Source organism: Callospermophilus lateralis, unplaced genomic scaffold (assembly GCF_048772815.1).
Source record: "Callospermophilus lateralis isolate mCalLat2 unplaced genomic scaffold, mCalLat2.hap1 Scaffold_66, whole genome shotgun sequence".
NCBI lineage: Eukaryota > Metazoa > Chordata > Mammalia > Rodentia > Sciuridae > Callospermophilus > Callospermophilus lateralis.
The window spans coordinates 5,620,143-5,637,734 of record NW_027514882.1 but is presented as its reverse complement, the minus strand read 5'-3'; the positions used below and the strand labels follow the sequence as shown (position 1 = coordinate 5,637,734).

General features: G+C 31.8%; 1 protein-coding gene across 1 annotated transcript in view; it reads left to right on the top strand.

The window, feature by feature from the left end:
- The first annotated feature begins 4,325 nt into the window (after nucleotides 1-4,325).
- Nucleotides 4,326-17,592, top strand: part of LOC143389861 (roundabout homolog 2-like) — a 53,336-nt gene continuing 40,069 nt past the window's right edge. The window contains 4 exon segments of the mRNA XM_076842625.2: nucleotides 4,326-4,367; nucleotides 6,528-6,562; nucleotides 11,959-12,009; nucleotides 13,454-13,579. Of these exon segments, the coding sequence (XP_076698740.2) occupies nucleotides 4,326-4,367; nucleotides 6,528-6,562; nucleotides 11,959-12,009; nucleotides 13,454-13,579 (254 nt within the window).

Below are 17,592 nucleotides of genomic sequence, written 5' to 3'. Positions count from 1 at the left end.
AGACTCTGTGTCTAATAGAATAAAACACAAGCTCTAATCTTCATCATGTGGAATTAGGCCCCAATTTCTTTAATAAGACACCTATAGCATAAGAATTAAAACAAATAATCAATAAATGGGATAGAATCAAACTAAAAAGTTTATTCTCAGCAACAGAAACAATCTGTGAGGTGAAGACAGAGCCTACCTTTTAGGAGGAATATTTTACCCCTCACATATCAGATAGAGCACTAATCTCTAGGGTACAAAAAGAACTCAAAAAACTAAGTAAATAATAATAATAGTGATGATGATGATGATAATAATAGTAATAATAATAATATTAATAACCCAATCAAGAAATGGGCCAAGGATTTGAACACAGAGTTTTTAGAAGAGAATATACAGTCAATCAACATTTTGTAATATATCTGATTGATTATGATCCTCACTTTTCAGGAACAGTTCTGAAAAGGTTCAGTTTCTAAGGAAGGGAAACATGAGCAAGAATTATTCTCAATTCCCCTTTATTAATTATCAAATACAATTATCTATGTCATTTTCTAAACATAGCTGGACATGGGAAATATAGGTTTGGAACAGAGAACATTTTTATTAGAAAAACAGTGTAAAAGAAAGAAAAAAACATAATTATATGTACCACATTGAACCACAAGAGAAATGGAACCTGGAATTCAGAAAAGAAAGATTCAAACTTTTATACTTGGGAATGTGGATGACATGGATGCCTAAAGTGAAAAGATTGTTACAAACTTTTGAAAGAAAATTCATGTGAGTGGCAGATAACGGTTAACCAAATAGAATGTGCACAGTGTATTCCAGGGGCTTTGTCAGCTGTGCACTATAGAACATACAGGTATTCATAGCCTCCATGAAGAGCATTATTCATCTGTGCCCTCTGAAATTATTCCCATAGTATAGATGAAAACACATGGGTATCTGGATACTAAGTGGCAATTCAGCAGCCCACAGAAAACTACCCAGAGACAGAACTGTATGAAATTTCTTCAAAGACCATCAGTGTATTTTTAGCTCCTAACACAGGGATGTCAGTCTGGAAAAATATTATTTTCTCTCCATTTTGAAGAGAGTGCATTGACAGTACATTTCAGGGGCAACATATATACATTTTTTTCTTTAATGTTAAGAAACTCTTCAGAAACAGAGCTCCCAAGACAGATTTCTTAGAAGGGTAAATGCCTGGAGATTACAAAATAAAAAAATAAAAAATAAATAAAAAAAACAAACATCAGTGGCCCTGAGTGACTCAGTGTGGAAATAAATCTAAAAGGCTTATTAGAACCTGAAAAGCCAAAAAGTAACTCTGTCTAAAAATAAATATGTTCATTAGTTGCTATCTCCACAACATGTCATTAAGTAAATAACAAATTATGTATGAATACTTCTAGGATTGGCCTAATTTTATTCCATATGATTTTATATTAAATCCCCAAATCTAGATGATAGAATTTATGATTAACAGAAAAAAATATTACAGTAAAAAAATTTAAGGAGTGGATGTTTAGTAAGTATGTCATTTAACAATTTTATTACCATATGATTTTAAAGAAATTTATTCATTTTCCTGCAGCCATAGTGTGGAGAAATATCTTATTTCATTTTCCTGTTATAATTAACAAAGATAAGCCCTAGAATCCACTTTAAATAACCTACCCTTACAATCATACAAGAAATCTATAATAAATGATGAGTAAAGAAAAAAGTCAATTTTAGAAATTTAAACCTTTTTCTTTTTTTGAAATCAATATCTAGCTGCATTTTTGGATCCTTTTCTCATTTTTTAAGCCAAAAATATATAAAAGACAGAAGTTTGAACTTCAAATTTATACATGAGATATGTTTATTAACTATAAAAATTCAAAATCTTTAGAAATTTTAGAAATACAAAATAGAAATCCATCATGGAAAAAATTAGGTAATATTGATGAACATTTAAAACTAATTAATAATCATTAACTCAAAAGGAGTTTAAATTAGTATCTATTTGTGGAAACTATTTTGCTATTGAATATACATGATACTCCCCATCACAGAGACTTACTGAAATTAGAGCATATGTGTTCATGATAGCATGTAAGTATGCAATGGTACTTACCCAAACACTTGAAGCCCAAGGGCATAGCTCAATACAATATAGATCTTGGAAGAGATAAATAATAATCTGTAGGAAAAATGGTCACAGTATGGCAATATGTAAATCAATGGATGTGTAACTGATGTGATTCTGCAATCTGTTTACGGGGTAAAATGGGAGTTTATATCCCACTTGAATCAAAGTGTGAAATATGATATATCAAGAACTATGTAATGTTTTGAACAACCAACATTAAAAATTAAAAAAAGAAGAAGAAAAATTGTCACTGGGGCCAGTCACATTTCATAATATATCCAGTTTAAAAAAGGGCATAAAACACTATGTATAAATTTTAAATAGGTGCCTTATGCAAGTGGTATTTCACATGTGTACATTTTTAGAAACAAAATATGTAGAACTTATGAGAAAATAGAAGTCACAAAAAGCACATAAAAGACTGAATTATACATCCCATGTAAATAATATAACTCATCATTACAAAGGTGATCATTTTCCCCCAAATTAACTGACAATATATCTCACCAAAACTGCTATATACAAATAGAAATATATCACAGTGAAGTCTACTTTTATGTGCATTCTATAAAGCAATAATTAAAAAAAACTATAAGTAAATATATGATATAAGAAAGCATGAGAATAGGGAAAGGGGAATTACTGGATACTGAAGGGGAGCAAATTATATTTCATGTTTTATGATAATGTCAAAATAAACCCGACAATTAAATACAACTATAATGCAATAATAAGAAAATCATCAAGCTTTACTTTAAATGAAGTAAGAAATCAAAGCATAAATTTTTAAAATTCATCTAAAAAGGTATATGTAACTTTAGCCAAAAATCTTTTCAATTATAAGAGCAAAAAAAGAACTTATCATAGCCTACTATTCATATATATTGTGAAAATATAATATTACAATAATAAAGAATCACAATATAAATAAGATCCCCATATGAATATATATATATATATATATATATATATATATATATATATATATACTACATATATATATACTACATATATATGTACTACATATATATACATATATATATATATATATACTACATATATATGTACTACATATATATACATATATATATATATATACATATATATGTACTATATATATATATATATGTAAAAACAGTATGCTTTACTGCAATAGCACATTCTACATAAATCAAACCTTAACAAAAATAATCTCAGCTACTTAGCTAGGGCCCTACTCAAAATAAATTTAAACCTGTTAGGGTGTTTATTGGTGAAGAGTCCTTGCTTCCCCAATGCTGAAGTATAACACTAGATAAGTTCTCCAAAGCAGGTTTCGAGCAGAAAGTAGAAGGTTTATTAAAGGACAGTAGAAAAGACTTCTCCCAAGAAGACAAAGGGGACCAAAGTGGTAGAAACCATGAAAGAGATTTTTTTAAAAATCTTTGAAAAAAAATTTAAGGTCTTATTACCTTTTTTAGAGCTAAGGTCTTCCTTCAGCTATCCTGCATTCCTGTCACATTGCTGTCCTTTGTTCTGTTATCTTGCAGTGTTGGAATGTAGGTGGGAAGACCCAAAGTATGGAGGACAGGTGGGCTGAAGGAGTAATCTGGGCAGGAAGGGCTTTTGGATTAGCATCTCCATGTTTGTTGTGAGCTGCTTCATTAAAATTTCCTTGGGGTGGGCTTAGGGCCTTAGGGACATTTTCAATTCCCCTTATCCTGGACTCCATCCTCAATATGGAGTTTTGATTGATTTTACTGGAAATTAGACCCAATTTACCTAACTACATAAACTACCTATTCATAAATCTGGCTCCACTACCAAGGATATGGCTAAGTAGCAAAGTATCTTTGAATTCACCTAATTTCAAAAAAAAAAATAATAATATATAATAATAATATAATAATAATAATTATTATTATAATAATATAATAATAATAATATAATATATAATAATTATTAATAATAATAATAATATTAATAAAACTGATGAGGCATGAGTGGAGTGATTTACTCTTCACTTAAATGGTGTAGTCTATTTCAGTGTGAACTGCAGCCTTTTAGAAGGAAAAAAAACTAGGAGAGAGGAGCAAAAGGAAAATGGAAAGAAGCAGATCAGCAGACCAAAATTAAACAAAAAACCTTGGATGTTCTATTTTTTTTAATAAATTGTTTTTGAATCCTAGACAGAGTATTAAGGACATTAGATATTATGACCTTCAAATTATCTCCAAAGGAGGGAGGGATAAAGCAGGTGAGAGAGAGAAAGAGATAAAATCATAAAGTGGGTAAATGAGAGAAGATATTCAATGCTGAAGTTATGTTCAATTACATTTTGATCATAATTTACATTAAATATTATCTCTAACAGCAACAATTCATCTGAAACTGACAATATTTCATACTTTCTAGAATTTGTAAGTGGACCTATTTAAAATAATATCATCCTACAGACATTTAAACAGTTTCTGAAACATTATATTCAGTCTTCCATTTTTAATAATCAGCAAAGGCTCTGTCAAAATAAATTATTATTAAGACATTTGTTTTTTAACAAAACATTAAAAATAGAAGATTTAATATAATCAAATACAATATGTACATAGTGAAAAATATACGACATACCACCCATTCAGTTGTATTGCATGTTATTTGACAGCATTAAACATAATAATCTAGTTGTGATATTGTGACTTATGTCTGCATCTTGTGAAGATTAAATTTATTAGTTATTGGTCAAAATAAATTCCAGGAGTAGAAAAAGGAGTATGGCAAATCCATTGAACAGAGGTTTCCATGTGTTTGACATTCTGCCATTCTCAGTTCTCAGTGGTTCTTGGCTGCCCAATTCCTTATGTTCTATCATCCAAGTGTTAAACCACTGCACCAATTAGAGATTCTTCCCAGAGAGGTGTGCTCAGAACTAACTGCTGAGTATAGAGTCTTGAACATTAAAAAAACTAAACAGATACATGAGGTGGGAGGGAAAGGGAGAAGAAAAGGAAATTGCATGGTAATGGAGGGAGACCCTCATTGTTATACAAAATTACATATAAGAGGTTGTGAGGGGAATGGGAAAATTAATAAGGAGAGAAATGAATTATAGTAAATGGGGTAGGGAGAGAAGATAGGAGGGGAGGGGAGGGCTGATAGTAGAGGATAGGAAAGGTAGCAGAATACAACAATCACTAATAGGGCATTATGTAAAAATGTGGATGTGTAACCTATGTGATTCTGCAATCTGTATTTGGGGTAAAATTGGGAGTTCATAACCATCTTGAATCTAATGTATGAAATATGATATGTCAAGAGCTTTATAATGTTTTGAACAACCAATAAAAAAAACTCTTATATACTTTCTTGTTTTGCATTCTAGCCCCTTGCCTTCACCCATGAATGTATTGTCCATCAGCCCTTTCTTTAATCAGTTACTATGGAATATTTTATCTCTGTGAGACATACATATAAATGATTTTAAAAAATAAGAAAAAATTGATTTAATTCAAGGACAATTTTGTGTTTATCCTTTCACTTGACTTTAGAGATAATAAAAATGAACTATGCAAGTCACTTCAGTGCAGAGTTCTAATATATCCATATTTGGAATGGTGCATTTTTAAACTTCATACTTCTTCATTCATTCATGACTTACAAACGAAATAGCTCTCATAGTTGGTAGGTTTGCACTTTTAGTACAATCACATTAAGCTGACTTTCTTTTTCTTCTACTACTTCTTTTTTTTAACAGCCATTCTTTGCAAAACCTATGCACTTAATTTGAAAATATCTGTTGGTCTTTGAACTTGACAAGAATAGTACATTTCCCATTATCATTTCTCATTGTGATTGATATCCATCTGCTTGTAGAAAACTGCTAACTCGGAATGTGCTATGCCCTTCAAATATTTTGGAAGAAGGCCAAGCCAGAGAAAAGCCTTTCAAAACTTTTATAATTAATTGATAGATGGCTTACTCTCAGAATGGATTTCCCTTCAGCTAGTAATTTGCCTTCTAGCAACTGCTGCTCCAGATGAGAAGCAAATGAAAATTTGCCAAACCACAGATACCTAGCATTACATGTCTGATTTGTGATATTTTCTACATATTTTCCTCCAAAAATAACCTGTCTTCCACCTTTTTAAGTTTTCACATTCTCATCCTTTTATAACTTAAAGAACAAGGGATTTTGAATGAGTAATAGAATATGTATTTATCTTTTGTTTCTATTTTTGACATTTCATGTATGAGCTAATAATCATACATGAAAGAGCAAAGAGATTTCATAAGGGCTTTTTACCTCGAAGGTCTTATAACAATTATTTTAAAAATTCTTATGTTGGACTTGCTTATATTTTGGTTTTCATACAGATTTCTTAGTAAGTCTTATGATTTTATAGTATAAAAACTGTGGAAGGTAATCAGAAGGAAGGAAAGGAAAGGGATATCATAAAAATAGAGAAGAGACCCAGAAGACTAGAGCAAGGGAATATGGAGAGAGGAGAGAGGTAAAGAAGATAGGTTTGAAGGAATGGAGCAGACCAAATTGTGAGCAGACCAAGTTCTGCATGTATAAATATATCACAATGAATTCCATTATTATGTAAAACTATAATATACCAATAGAAAAGTGAAAACTAAACCAAATAGAATTCAAGCAATGTGACTTGATTTGCAAAATGTAGTCTGAAGTGTATATGTACTTTTTCACTACTTGGTAATATGTATGTAGTCTCAAATCTATATTTACAGTCTCTAATTGTTGATTTATGATAAAACACTTTTTTTGTACAATCAGGTTCCACTTTGAGTCAATATTTAAATTATTTTATAGCACAATTATTTCAAAATTCAGTTGTGGTCATAATTAAATATTTGGTGGAATTTTCCTACATTAGAAAACATATTTTCAATGCAGCTGGATTGACTGTAAGATTGTAGACCAGGCTAAATTTTTTCTCAGGCCTCCTTTTTCCTACTTCTTCATTTCTGTTTACCCACTAGAGGAAGGAAAAAGAAGATGTTAAATAGTGTAAGTGCAGAATTACTTCACAAGGTGTGATCCAAACTCTGGGTAGGATGCCTTAGCTAACTCTATGTAGGCCAAACATTACCCATTGACTCATACTATAGCTCCTTTGGAACTTGCCATTATTACAGAAAATTATACTTGAAGACTTAGAAAAGAAACAACAACAACAACAAAAACTGCTCATCACTGTTAATACTTTCTTTTAGGTGTCAGCGGGTGTAACAGATGTATCAGAGAACAGTAATGGATTAAATTTTAGATTAAATATCAAGAATCAAATGTATATCTATATATTCATATCATCTGGAAGGAAAATCTGGACTAAACATGTTTTGCCTCTTCACATAGGAGAAAGTAGAGGATCCTCTGAGACAATGTTACACATCAACTTATAATTTTATATCTGCATATTAATCACTTACTTAAACTCTTCAGATATAAATATACATCTCAGGTTTTGACCCATAGCAATAAGTGTAGCTGCAAGAACTAAAAGCATCTCTGTGTATCATATCCTAAATGAAATAATATCATACTTCTATAAGCAACATGAAGCGCCATCTACCTTAATTTTCACTGAGCACTATCAATCTCCATATCACTGCCAATGGGGGTCCTGTTTGCTCAACATATTCAGTCCTTAAACTATTATAAACAATAAAAAAAGTTGTAGAAATTTAGATAGAAAATATTAAGTGGTTTTGAATTTGAAGTAAATATTTGATAATATCTGTAATAATTTTTGTGAATAGAAAAAAGAACAATGTAAGTTTGGAAAAAATCTATATAGCTTTGATTAGGTTCATATAAATATATCAGTATAAATGTATATAACTGTATTATAATCTTTATGATAAATGCACAGTATTTTTCAAACTTCTGCTATCCATTTTTCTATTTGTGATTACTGAAGTCATCAAATTTTAATGAAAATAAATGTAATTTTCCAGAAGTATAAAGGGTAAGTTATGTTTTCTGAATATTATTTCTGAGGTTAACATTTTATGAAACTCAGTAAATATAAACAATTCGTGAGTGAGCAAATTTGAAAATGCTAAACACCTCACACATAGGTTTTATAACTGGTGGTGAAATAAGTTACTTGACAGTACTATCCAAAAGCAGCTAAAATATTTGACGGAATTTTTATACTCTGATTATCTGGGGTGAGTTAATGCTTATTAAAAAGGATTAATATGCTTTCATATTTGCCAAATAAGCATATCAGGAAAGAGAATGAGAATTGGCTGCAAGAATTTGGAGTAGGAAAATGTGAACTACTAGAGATAGGCACTCCGAAAGCTACATTACCTCAAAATGCCAATTTACCACATAGTTACATTTTCCTCCCAGTTCTGGCAGACATGTAGTATTAATCCTGTCAGATAGTAGTAGACTTACTTTGTATATGATATAGCTTTGAAAAATCCCACTGGTATGTGGGAGAAATTTCTGGAAACATTATTAGTATTCAGTTCATTTTTGGTCAAAACTTCTATATGTTATGCCTTGTAAGCTTTTAATTTGAGATTCCACACAGACTTCTGATTAAGAGCTTGTAATAATTAAGTTACTCCAAATTTATTTCTGATTAGTACAAAGTTACTGCACTGTGATTTCAAAATTATAAAAAAATTAACAAGAAAAAGATTATTCACCAACGATCTATCACCCCCTCACCCCACTTTCTTTCACCTTCAAGTTAAACTTTTCTTATAAATGAGGACTACCTCAAAATAGCTTGTAGTATGCAATGGCATTTTTTTTATGTTACACATGCCCGTACACACACACACACACACACACACACACATACTTGCACGTTTATATACACACAAACATTCATCAAAATGCTATATATTATTTCCATTTTAGAAGTTTTAGTTGTTCATTCTAATTTGTAATCTCCTTTGATGGCCTTATAGACTAAGTTACTCTTGTTCTACTTTTCAAAATGAACTTAATCTAAATATTTTGAAGCAAAACATTAAAAAAAGAAGTGTGAAAAGATGTCCCCTTTCTTCCCTCACTTTAAAAACACAGCTAACCAGTGTCAGTAAGAGAAAATATGTGTTTGTGTTCTCTTCCTCCTCCTACTCTACTTTCCTTCTTCCTCTTTTCCTCGTCCACCTCCTTCTTCTGTGACAGAAAAATGCAAAATGAAAGATTCCTGTGTATACTAAATTTTATGGAGCCCATTTTAAGTTATTCAGGCATTCACATAATGTTCTGTGAAGTTTTTCCTATGTTAGCGGGCATGCAGAGATAGAGATGAATGACATTATAGAATATTTGACAAACTATTAGCAGTCTAGAATCCTTTGAGAAACACGTGTTAATGACAACTAGGACACAAATAAAATGGATATGTCCTGAATACTGAATGTGAAATGCTTTGAAATTAATTATTTTGCTTCCAAATTTAGCTCTCAACTGGCAGATATGGACCATCCCATGTGGTCTATATTCTAGCACATCTGCAAATTAACCTTAATAAATGATATATTTTGATAGTATTTTGAGTGTTATGTCATACTACTTTAAACTTCACATTTGATGAAAATATGCCATTGGTTATCTCATAGAGTTAAGTACAACGCAATTTTTGAGACTCTGCTTCAGCTTCTTTTCTTTGCTTTGCTATACTTTATTCCTATGGCAGTATCAGAAATTTTGGATGATGAAATAAAAGTCATCTAAATTAGGGAGAACTATGTGGCATCTCACATATCTCTTAAACAGCACATTTTTGAGATGCAGCCCATCAGAACCTGCTTATTTGCATATTTGCAATGAGGTTCACAGCATTATCTTAACTCCCTTTTGGCAGAGTAAAACAATCACTTGATATTCCATTAAAGTGCCACATAACTGGAAAGTCACATCAGATGGAAAGCTAATTAGCTGTACCACTTTCACATTGTGAAAATGCATTTTTACATGTGTGTGTCCTAATCAGGCCTTTATTGAATACCTCTAGTGCTCAATTTTTTTTGCATTAATTGTTTCAGATTAATTCTTTTGTGTTCTAAGCAATTAATAAGAGGCACAATGTGATACAGTTGCACTGCTGATTCATGACTCCCAGCCCTGAAGTCACTCTGTAGTGATCAGTATTTTTTCATCATCTCTGCGGAGCTATCTACTGCCAATTCTGGGCAGATGTTAAGGTTTTGTCAGGATTGATTTACAATGCATTTGAGGTGTTACCTGAAAAAATGATAAGGTTGTATATTTCAGATCCCAGTTTGAAGGCCCTTATTTATTTTACTGTCTTGAAATCCTGATGGACCCTTGGAATTATGTTCATATTTCCTGGTAGTGTCATGAAAAGTAATGTTACTAGATGACCTTTCATATGGGCCTAGGAAACAGTGCTTGGAAACTTACAAAATTTAAAGAGTTATCATATTTAATAGCTCAAACTTGAAAAGCAGAAGAATTTTGGAGAACCATTCAAATAAAAAAGTATTCAAACAATTTGTCTATCTTAAGTGGAAATATGCTTGTTTACTTGAAATATGAATTCTTTCATTAAAATTTTAGTAAATTTCACTTTTAGTCACCAAGCAACAACTTTTAATAGACATAATTATTCTGTTCCAAAGATAAGATGTATTGTTTTCACAACTGTGAAAAATGGTATTTTTCTTTCATTCCCAGGGATTGATTTAACTGACCCTTGCTGTTTGTTTTGTTTTGATTTGATTTTAGAATTCCAAGATTATTGCAATTTTGTAATCTGTAAGTTTCTTAACAAATACCTTGTCCATAATTTTCTAGTTAAATAATTTAGTGGCAAAACTTGATACAAACTAGTGTGAAGCTATTTTAGACTTTATAATCATTCATATTCAGTTTTCATTGGACAAATATTACATAAATTTGAGTGCAATTTGCTACTTCAAACATTATAGTATGAAAAGTATATTACCTTTCTCGGGTATGAATCATTTTGAAGTCTAAATACATTTGGCTGAAACAGTTTGGGATAAGGTGATGGCCCACAACTGATATTTACATTCTTTGGCTGTTCCTGGAAGTCCACTTGCTCAATGTTAGCTTTGTGGAGTGGAAGACATTGAGTGGAGGGAGTGGCTTCATTGACCTTGGTTCTATTAGATACTAGTGGACATTGTTAATAAGTCACACAGTTTTGTAGAAAATTTTAACTTGTGATCATTACATATAATTGGAGTCTATTTAGTATAAATTGGTTAAAATTTTATTTTCATGAATATGCTATTCTCTATTAGTTACAGTTTACATCTACTGTAATTATACCTATTCAATTCATAATAACTATTAGCATATTTAAAAGGATCTGTGATGATAAGCAATGTGTAATAACAGTTACCTGTTTTTCTTATCTTGTTGGAAAGACATTACCTGTTAAAACCCTCCTGTTTCAATTTCTAGTATATATTTTGCTTTATGCCTTCTAATTAAGACAGTTTTATGTTATTATTAGCAGTTTTATTTGATAACTCTTCATTAATGCTGTGTCAATCATCCAGGATTACTAGGTCCACCACTTATAATAGTGTTTGATGTTTAAATCCAAATTGTCACTTTTATTTATCCATACTTTTGACTTGAAGAAACTTGAAATATTGTATTAAAGTTGGAGCAAGTGATAACATTGCCCTGAGCCAAACCACTGCTTTTTACTATCTGCACAATTATGTTAATTATATTTTGTTAAAATTTCCATAGGCTTAGTTCTAAACTGAGGTCCAATATGAGTTGTTATTAATTGTAATTAATATTGACAACTTGTGTGTGTACATGCCTTTCTGTTTTTTTGTGTTTTTTTTTTTACAGTTACATTTCAAAGAGGAGATGGAGGAATAATGAGCAATGGAAGGTATGCTAAGGAGATTCTTTATTAGTATTTTTAATCAGGACTAGAAAAACTCTGTAGTAAGAAGCTATTATTGTGATAAATGATCACTTATAAGTCTGAGAATTCTAGGAGGAGTTAAATAGCTTACTACTAGGTTTAATGATCTATCTGTTGTGCACTTTAGAGGAATCAAGTCCAGATGTTTCATATCTCCCAGATGCCCCTGAAGAAATTAGTGGTAAATATCACAAGGAATGTGTTCATTTGTTAGCAGGATGTTTATTGCATTAATTAGACATTAGCAAATGAAGTTGCTGTTGTTTAAGACTCCTTATTGGCTCACACTAAATTGCTGTGAGTGAACAATTACATATAATCGATCACAAAGAAAATGATTCATGGATGATGAATAGGCTGTAGATTGATAGGACTGGATTCCACAACTTTGGATACTCAATTGAAATTGATAAAAGCTGATAACAAACCCATATATCCTCATCTATTTTCCCTTTGCCAATATGGGGATTGTAATTAGGCTCTGGTAATAACTTCCAATCTCCCATTTAATCAATATTTTAGCAAAAAGAGATTAAGTCTAATGAGAACTAGTGGATGTAGCAAGGAAGCAGTTGAATCTTCTTATTGCAGTTCCCATAGAAACACATGTTTCTCTTAGGTATTATACCAGAAGGGGTCTATCAACAACAACAACAAAAAGGTACAATGATTATAGGTGTTCTATTTCTTTGTAAATATGTTAATAACTTGGAAAGGAATCAAAATCCCATTTTAACATTAAAGAACGGAATTCTTTATTAAATATGATGTGAAGGAAATTTTCCTTGTAGACTATACTCACATGCTGGAGCAGATCACAGGTGTCTTTTATTGCCTTCAGAAAAACACTTAATAGCCCCCTGATATTTTTCCATTTAAAGAAATTGGAAATGTGCTATTGATGGAACAGTATAAGTACTGTTCATTAATTTCTTTCAAGTTCTTTGCCTCTAAATCAAACATGAAGGCTCACAATAAGGGTGACAGGCTAGAGAGGACAGATTCATGCTGGGACTGCAGTTACTGGGAGCAAAATAACCCAAAGTCCTGGAAATGGCTAATACCAAGAAGCCATTCTGAAAGATTGTTCCCTTGAGGTGTCAATTTATCATCAAACCTCGTGTGGGGTTACTACTATGGCCAATTCCCAGCAGTTTCAGGGCAGAAGTCTGATTTCTTGTGGAGTTTGACAGGATCCCAGGCAAAGAGACTTCTTCCACTGACAGGGTTGATCTATATATAGCCTTAATGAATTGCCAAATTTCTTTAATTTTGAGAGCCTACACATTTTAATTCTAAATTCAATTAAAATCTTCTTAAATTCCTTAATCATTTCTAGTGCATGAGACAGGCATCAAAATCTTTCATTGAGCTCCATAGTCTGATTTCCTTTTCATTTCTGTTGTAGCCGCCCAGGCCTTCTAAATGCGGGTGATCCCAGCTATCCATGGCTTGATGATTCATGGCCAGCCACAACCTTGCCAGTGAACAACAGCAATAGTGGCCCAAATGAAATTGGAAATTTTGGGCGTGGAGGTAAGTTGTATTTTTCGAAATAATGTTGTTTTTAATTTTGTTTTTTATTCTGTTTTCATTTTCCAGATATTTTTAAGAGATGGAGAGTATTTCTTCCATAGTTAAAAGAACAAAGCACATATATTAATATTGCTGTATGTTTCCAAAATATTTTATTATAAAATTAGTGTGTCTATAATACCTTAAAAAATAAAGTAAAGAAGGTCATTATTAATGTGGAAGTATCCATAATACATTTTGTTTTTAGGAATATCAGTACAAGGTAACTAAAATCAGGGAATATACTGTTAATTAGGGTTTATGCTTTTGGAACAAATACTTCATTTTTCAAAATCTTATTAAACATGTATTTATTGAGTACCTCCTGTGTACCTGGCACTATGGCAGTCAGAAAGAATATAATATTGGTATAAATAGTGATCATCCTTTACCCCATTTTATTTCATGTGAGGAAGACAGTTAACTAGATGGGGTGGCATGTTCAGAGAGAACTTTCTATTCTACAATCATTAATTGCTATTCCAAAGCAAAGATAAAACAGTGCAAAGTGGCTGACACGATAAAACCTCCAAAATTTCACGCTAAACTCCCCTCCATAGGTTTTTCTAAAGAGACAGAGTTGTATCTAATATAAATAATGACTGCTTCCTCCCAAATGCACTTTTTCTTCTGGTCAGTTGGATAGGTTAGTTTAGATAAAGATGAGAGGAGTAGAGAATTCCCTGATTGGCTCAGCAATTATACATAAGTTTTCTCCTGGTACAATACTATGCAGACAGTAAATGGACTTGAACTGCCTTATCAGTACCCTGATAAAAAAGGCTGAAATAAAGGCTGCTAGAAATAAGAGACTAGAAATAAGAGAGACATTGGGCTGGGGTTGTGGTTCAATGGTAGAGCTTTTGCCTAGCACATGTGAGGCCCTGGGTTCAAACCTAAAAATAACAAAATAATAAAGGTATTATTGTTGTCCATCTACAATGAAAAAAATTAAAAGACAAAATGACAGACATTCAACCTTTTTAAGAAATTAATAGGAGACTGTGGATGTAGCTTATTGGTAGAGGACTTCTCCAGCATGACCAGGGGCCTAAGTTGATTACCCAGCACTGAAAGGGAGGGTAGGTGAGGGGATAAGAAGGAAGGGAAAGACGGAACTTCCTAATGGTTGAGTTCAACGATGTTAGAAAGCACAAAGGGACAAGAAAGAAAAGATGTTCTAAGTCACATTAAGAGTTTAAACTTTGTCCAGAGGGTAATCAGAAATTATTGGTGAATTTTTAAGAGGAGAATGCTGAGATGTAAACACTTTTAAATCATTCAGGCTTCTTCTGGGTGGAGAATAGAAAAAGTAGAAAACTGGAGTGAGGAATTCGGAGATTCTTGTAAAGCAAAGCAAATTTAGATAGACACACTAGAAGATTTCCACACTTGGAGAATTAATTCGGAAGACCCAGGGCTGTGCTAAACTGTTCCAGTTCTACTAAAAGCTGCAGTGGATTTCACATGTATGACTATATAAGCATATACACTTAAAAAGAAGGGCTGGGCCTGTGGCTCAGTGGTAGAGTGCTCACCTAGTATGGGTGAGACATAGGGTTCCATCCTCAGCACTACATAAAAATCAATAAATAAAAATAAAGGCATTGTGTCCACCTACAACTAAAAAATTTTTTTAAAAAAATTGGAGTAATTATGGATCCTTGCATTTTCTCTTCAAGATGGATTAACAATGTATTTGCATATAAAGTAATACCTCAAATTATAAAGTTACTAAGTATTTCATAAGCCTGATTTCTATGAATATCATTTCAATTAACTCCTTTTCCTTCTTGAAAATAAAATATAAAGATAACCATCCCTACCTCGTAGGTGTGTAATAAGAATTAAATTGATGACAATATATAGTTTTCACACAGAGCTTAACTGCATAATCAACTCCCAAAGGTATCAGATTAAATGAGAAAATACAAAGAAAGCTGTAAGTTTCTTTGACTTCCTGCTTTCTCTCTGTATGCCTTTACTGTCGCCTGGGAAGTTTGTGTGTCTGAGTATTCCCAACCAAGGAAACAGATCATCTTTCCCCTAAAATGCAGACTGATTTTTGCCTAAAGGAATTCTGTTCCCAAAGTTTTTATCAGTCAATAATAACTTCCTATTTTACACTTTGTATTAGAACATCACAAAGTTCTATCTTTGTATCAAGAGATACATGCCTCAGATGGACAAAACATTTTCTTTTTCTGTTGGCTAGCAAGCTAAATTAACATCTAAAATATCTTAGTCCAATTTAACTGAAGGTAGAATGCAGGGTTTTTCTTCCATTTGTACCTTATTTTTATGGCATGAATATCAAGGCCAAGACAAAGTTTTTCCAGTTTCTACCCACTCTCTTTTCAATTTGATAGTCATTTAAACACTTGTGCCAGAAATACTGTAGGACATTTTTGTATATTTAAATTTATGTCTTTTGCACAATTATGAAATACATAAACATATTTACATGTTTAAAGTCAAGAGACTAGAGTTAAGCAAGATAATTTGAGAAGTGGATATAGAATGCACGTCTGGTAGATTTTTAATGCCTCTGCTATTTTATTTATACTGCTGTGTAGTCTGAAGTTGGGTTCATATGTATGATTTTATAACCACATTCACTTAGAAAAATAAGCATGGATACTGACATTTTCCCTTTACAAATAGAATACCAATATATGAATGTAATGAAAATCATATTTTGAAAAATGAAAAAATTAATTATTTCATAATTTTGCATTTTACCAATGCAAACTATGAGAAATGCATTTAAACATTCCATCAGCAAGTGCTTACTCTCATAACAGTAGGTGAGGAATTATGGTAATGAAAGCATAAATCCAATAGGCTCCTGTTCTCAAGTAACTTATGATGCCATGAGGAAGGCAGTCCTTCATACAAATAATTACATTGGGCAAAAATAAAATAAATCCATGAATACAAATAAAGCCAAGGTACTCAAAAGCTGCACCACTAATCCAAACTGGAGTCAAGGTTTCTCGAATTCATAGTTTTCCAAAACAAATGTTAACAAGTGCCAGTCAGACAGCATTAAGGTTGGCGGGGACAGCAAGAAATATTAAATGAAAAGTCCTTCCTAATGATGGCCGCACTTATTCAGAGCCAGCTTGTTGAATGGAGGGCTAGTCCAGAGTTCCAGAGTATTTCGTGTTATAAGATTCTCCTCCACATACAGATATTCATGTGTGATTCTCCAATGTTTCAGTGTTGGATATAATTTAATTTAGTTTTTGAAAATGTGGGAGTGATCAAATAATATTTGAATACAATACATGCAGCCCAAAAATCAATATAGAAGCACTTAGGCTGGAAGGCTGACTATAATTTCATCTAGCAGAGAAAGAGAGATACTCTATTTCCAGAGCCATAACTTTAGTGTTTAATTGTTAGTAATATTATGTAGAATTATATTCTTGGACAATATTGTTCCATTTTTTAATTGTTTGAGCACAGAACCCTTTCAATAACATGTAACTGAAGGGACTCTGGAGAACCTTAAGTTCAAGATATGAGAAACTGAGGTCCACGTAGGAGAAACATTTCTATTCAATTAATATTCAAATATTCAGCAGTGAGAGATAGGTGGAGAGAGCCCAAAAACTTATGCAAAAAAAAAAAGATCTGGTGGGGTTTTTTTGCCAATTTTTGATATAGTCTTAAATATTCAAGGTTCTGAGAATTAAAAAAAATGATACTAATACTTGAGAATGAACAATGCTTCTTAAAATCAGATTCTATAATTATTAATCACAAATAAATAATGACAGAAAAACAATTTTGATATTCTGAAATCCAAAAACAATTTCTTGCTTATGCAACCTAGCATAATTTAAAATGTGAATATGTGTAACAGTCTCACTGAGATGCCTTTAAAATCTTTACTTAAATAAACATCCACATATTTGTAAAACAGGTTGGTATTCCAGACTTTCAAAACTTCAGAAAGAGTGAAAT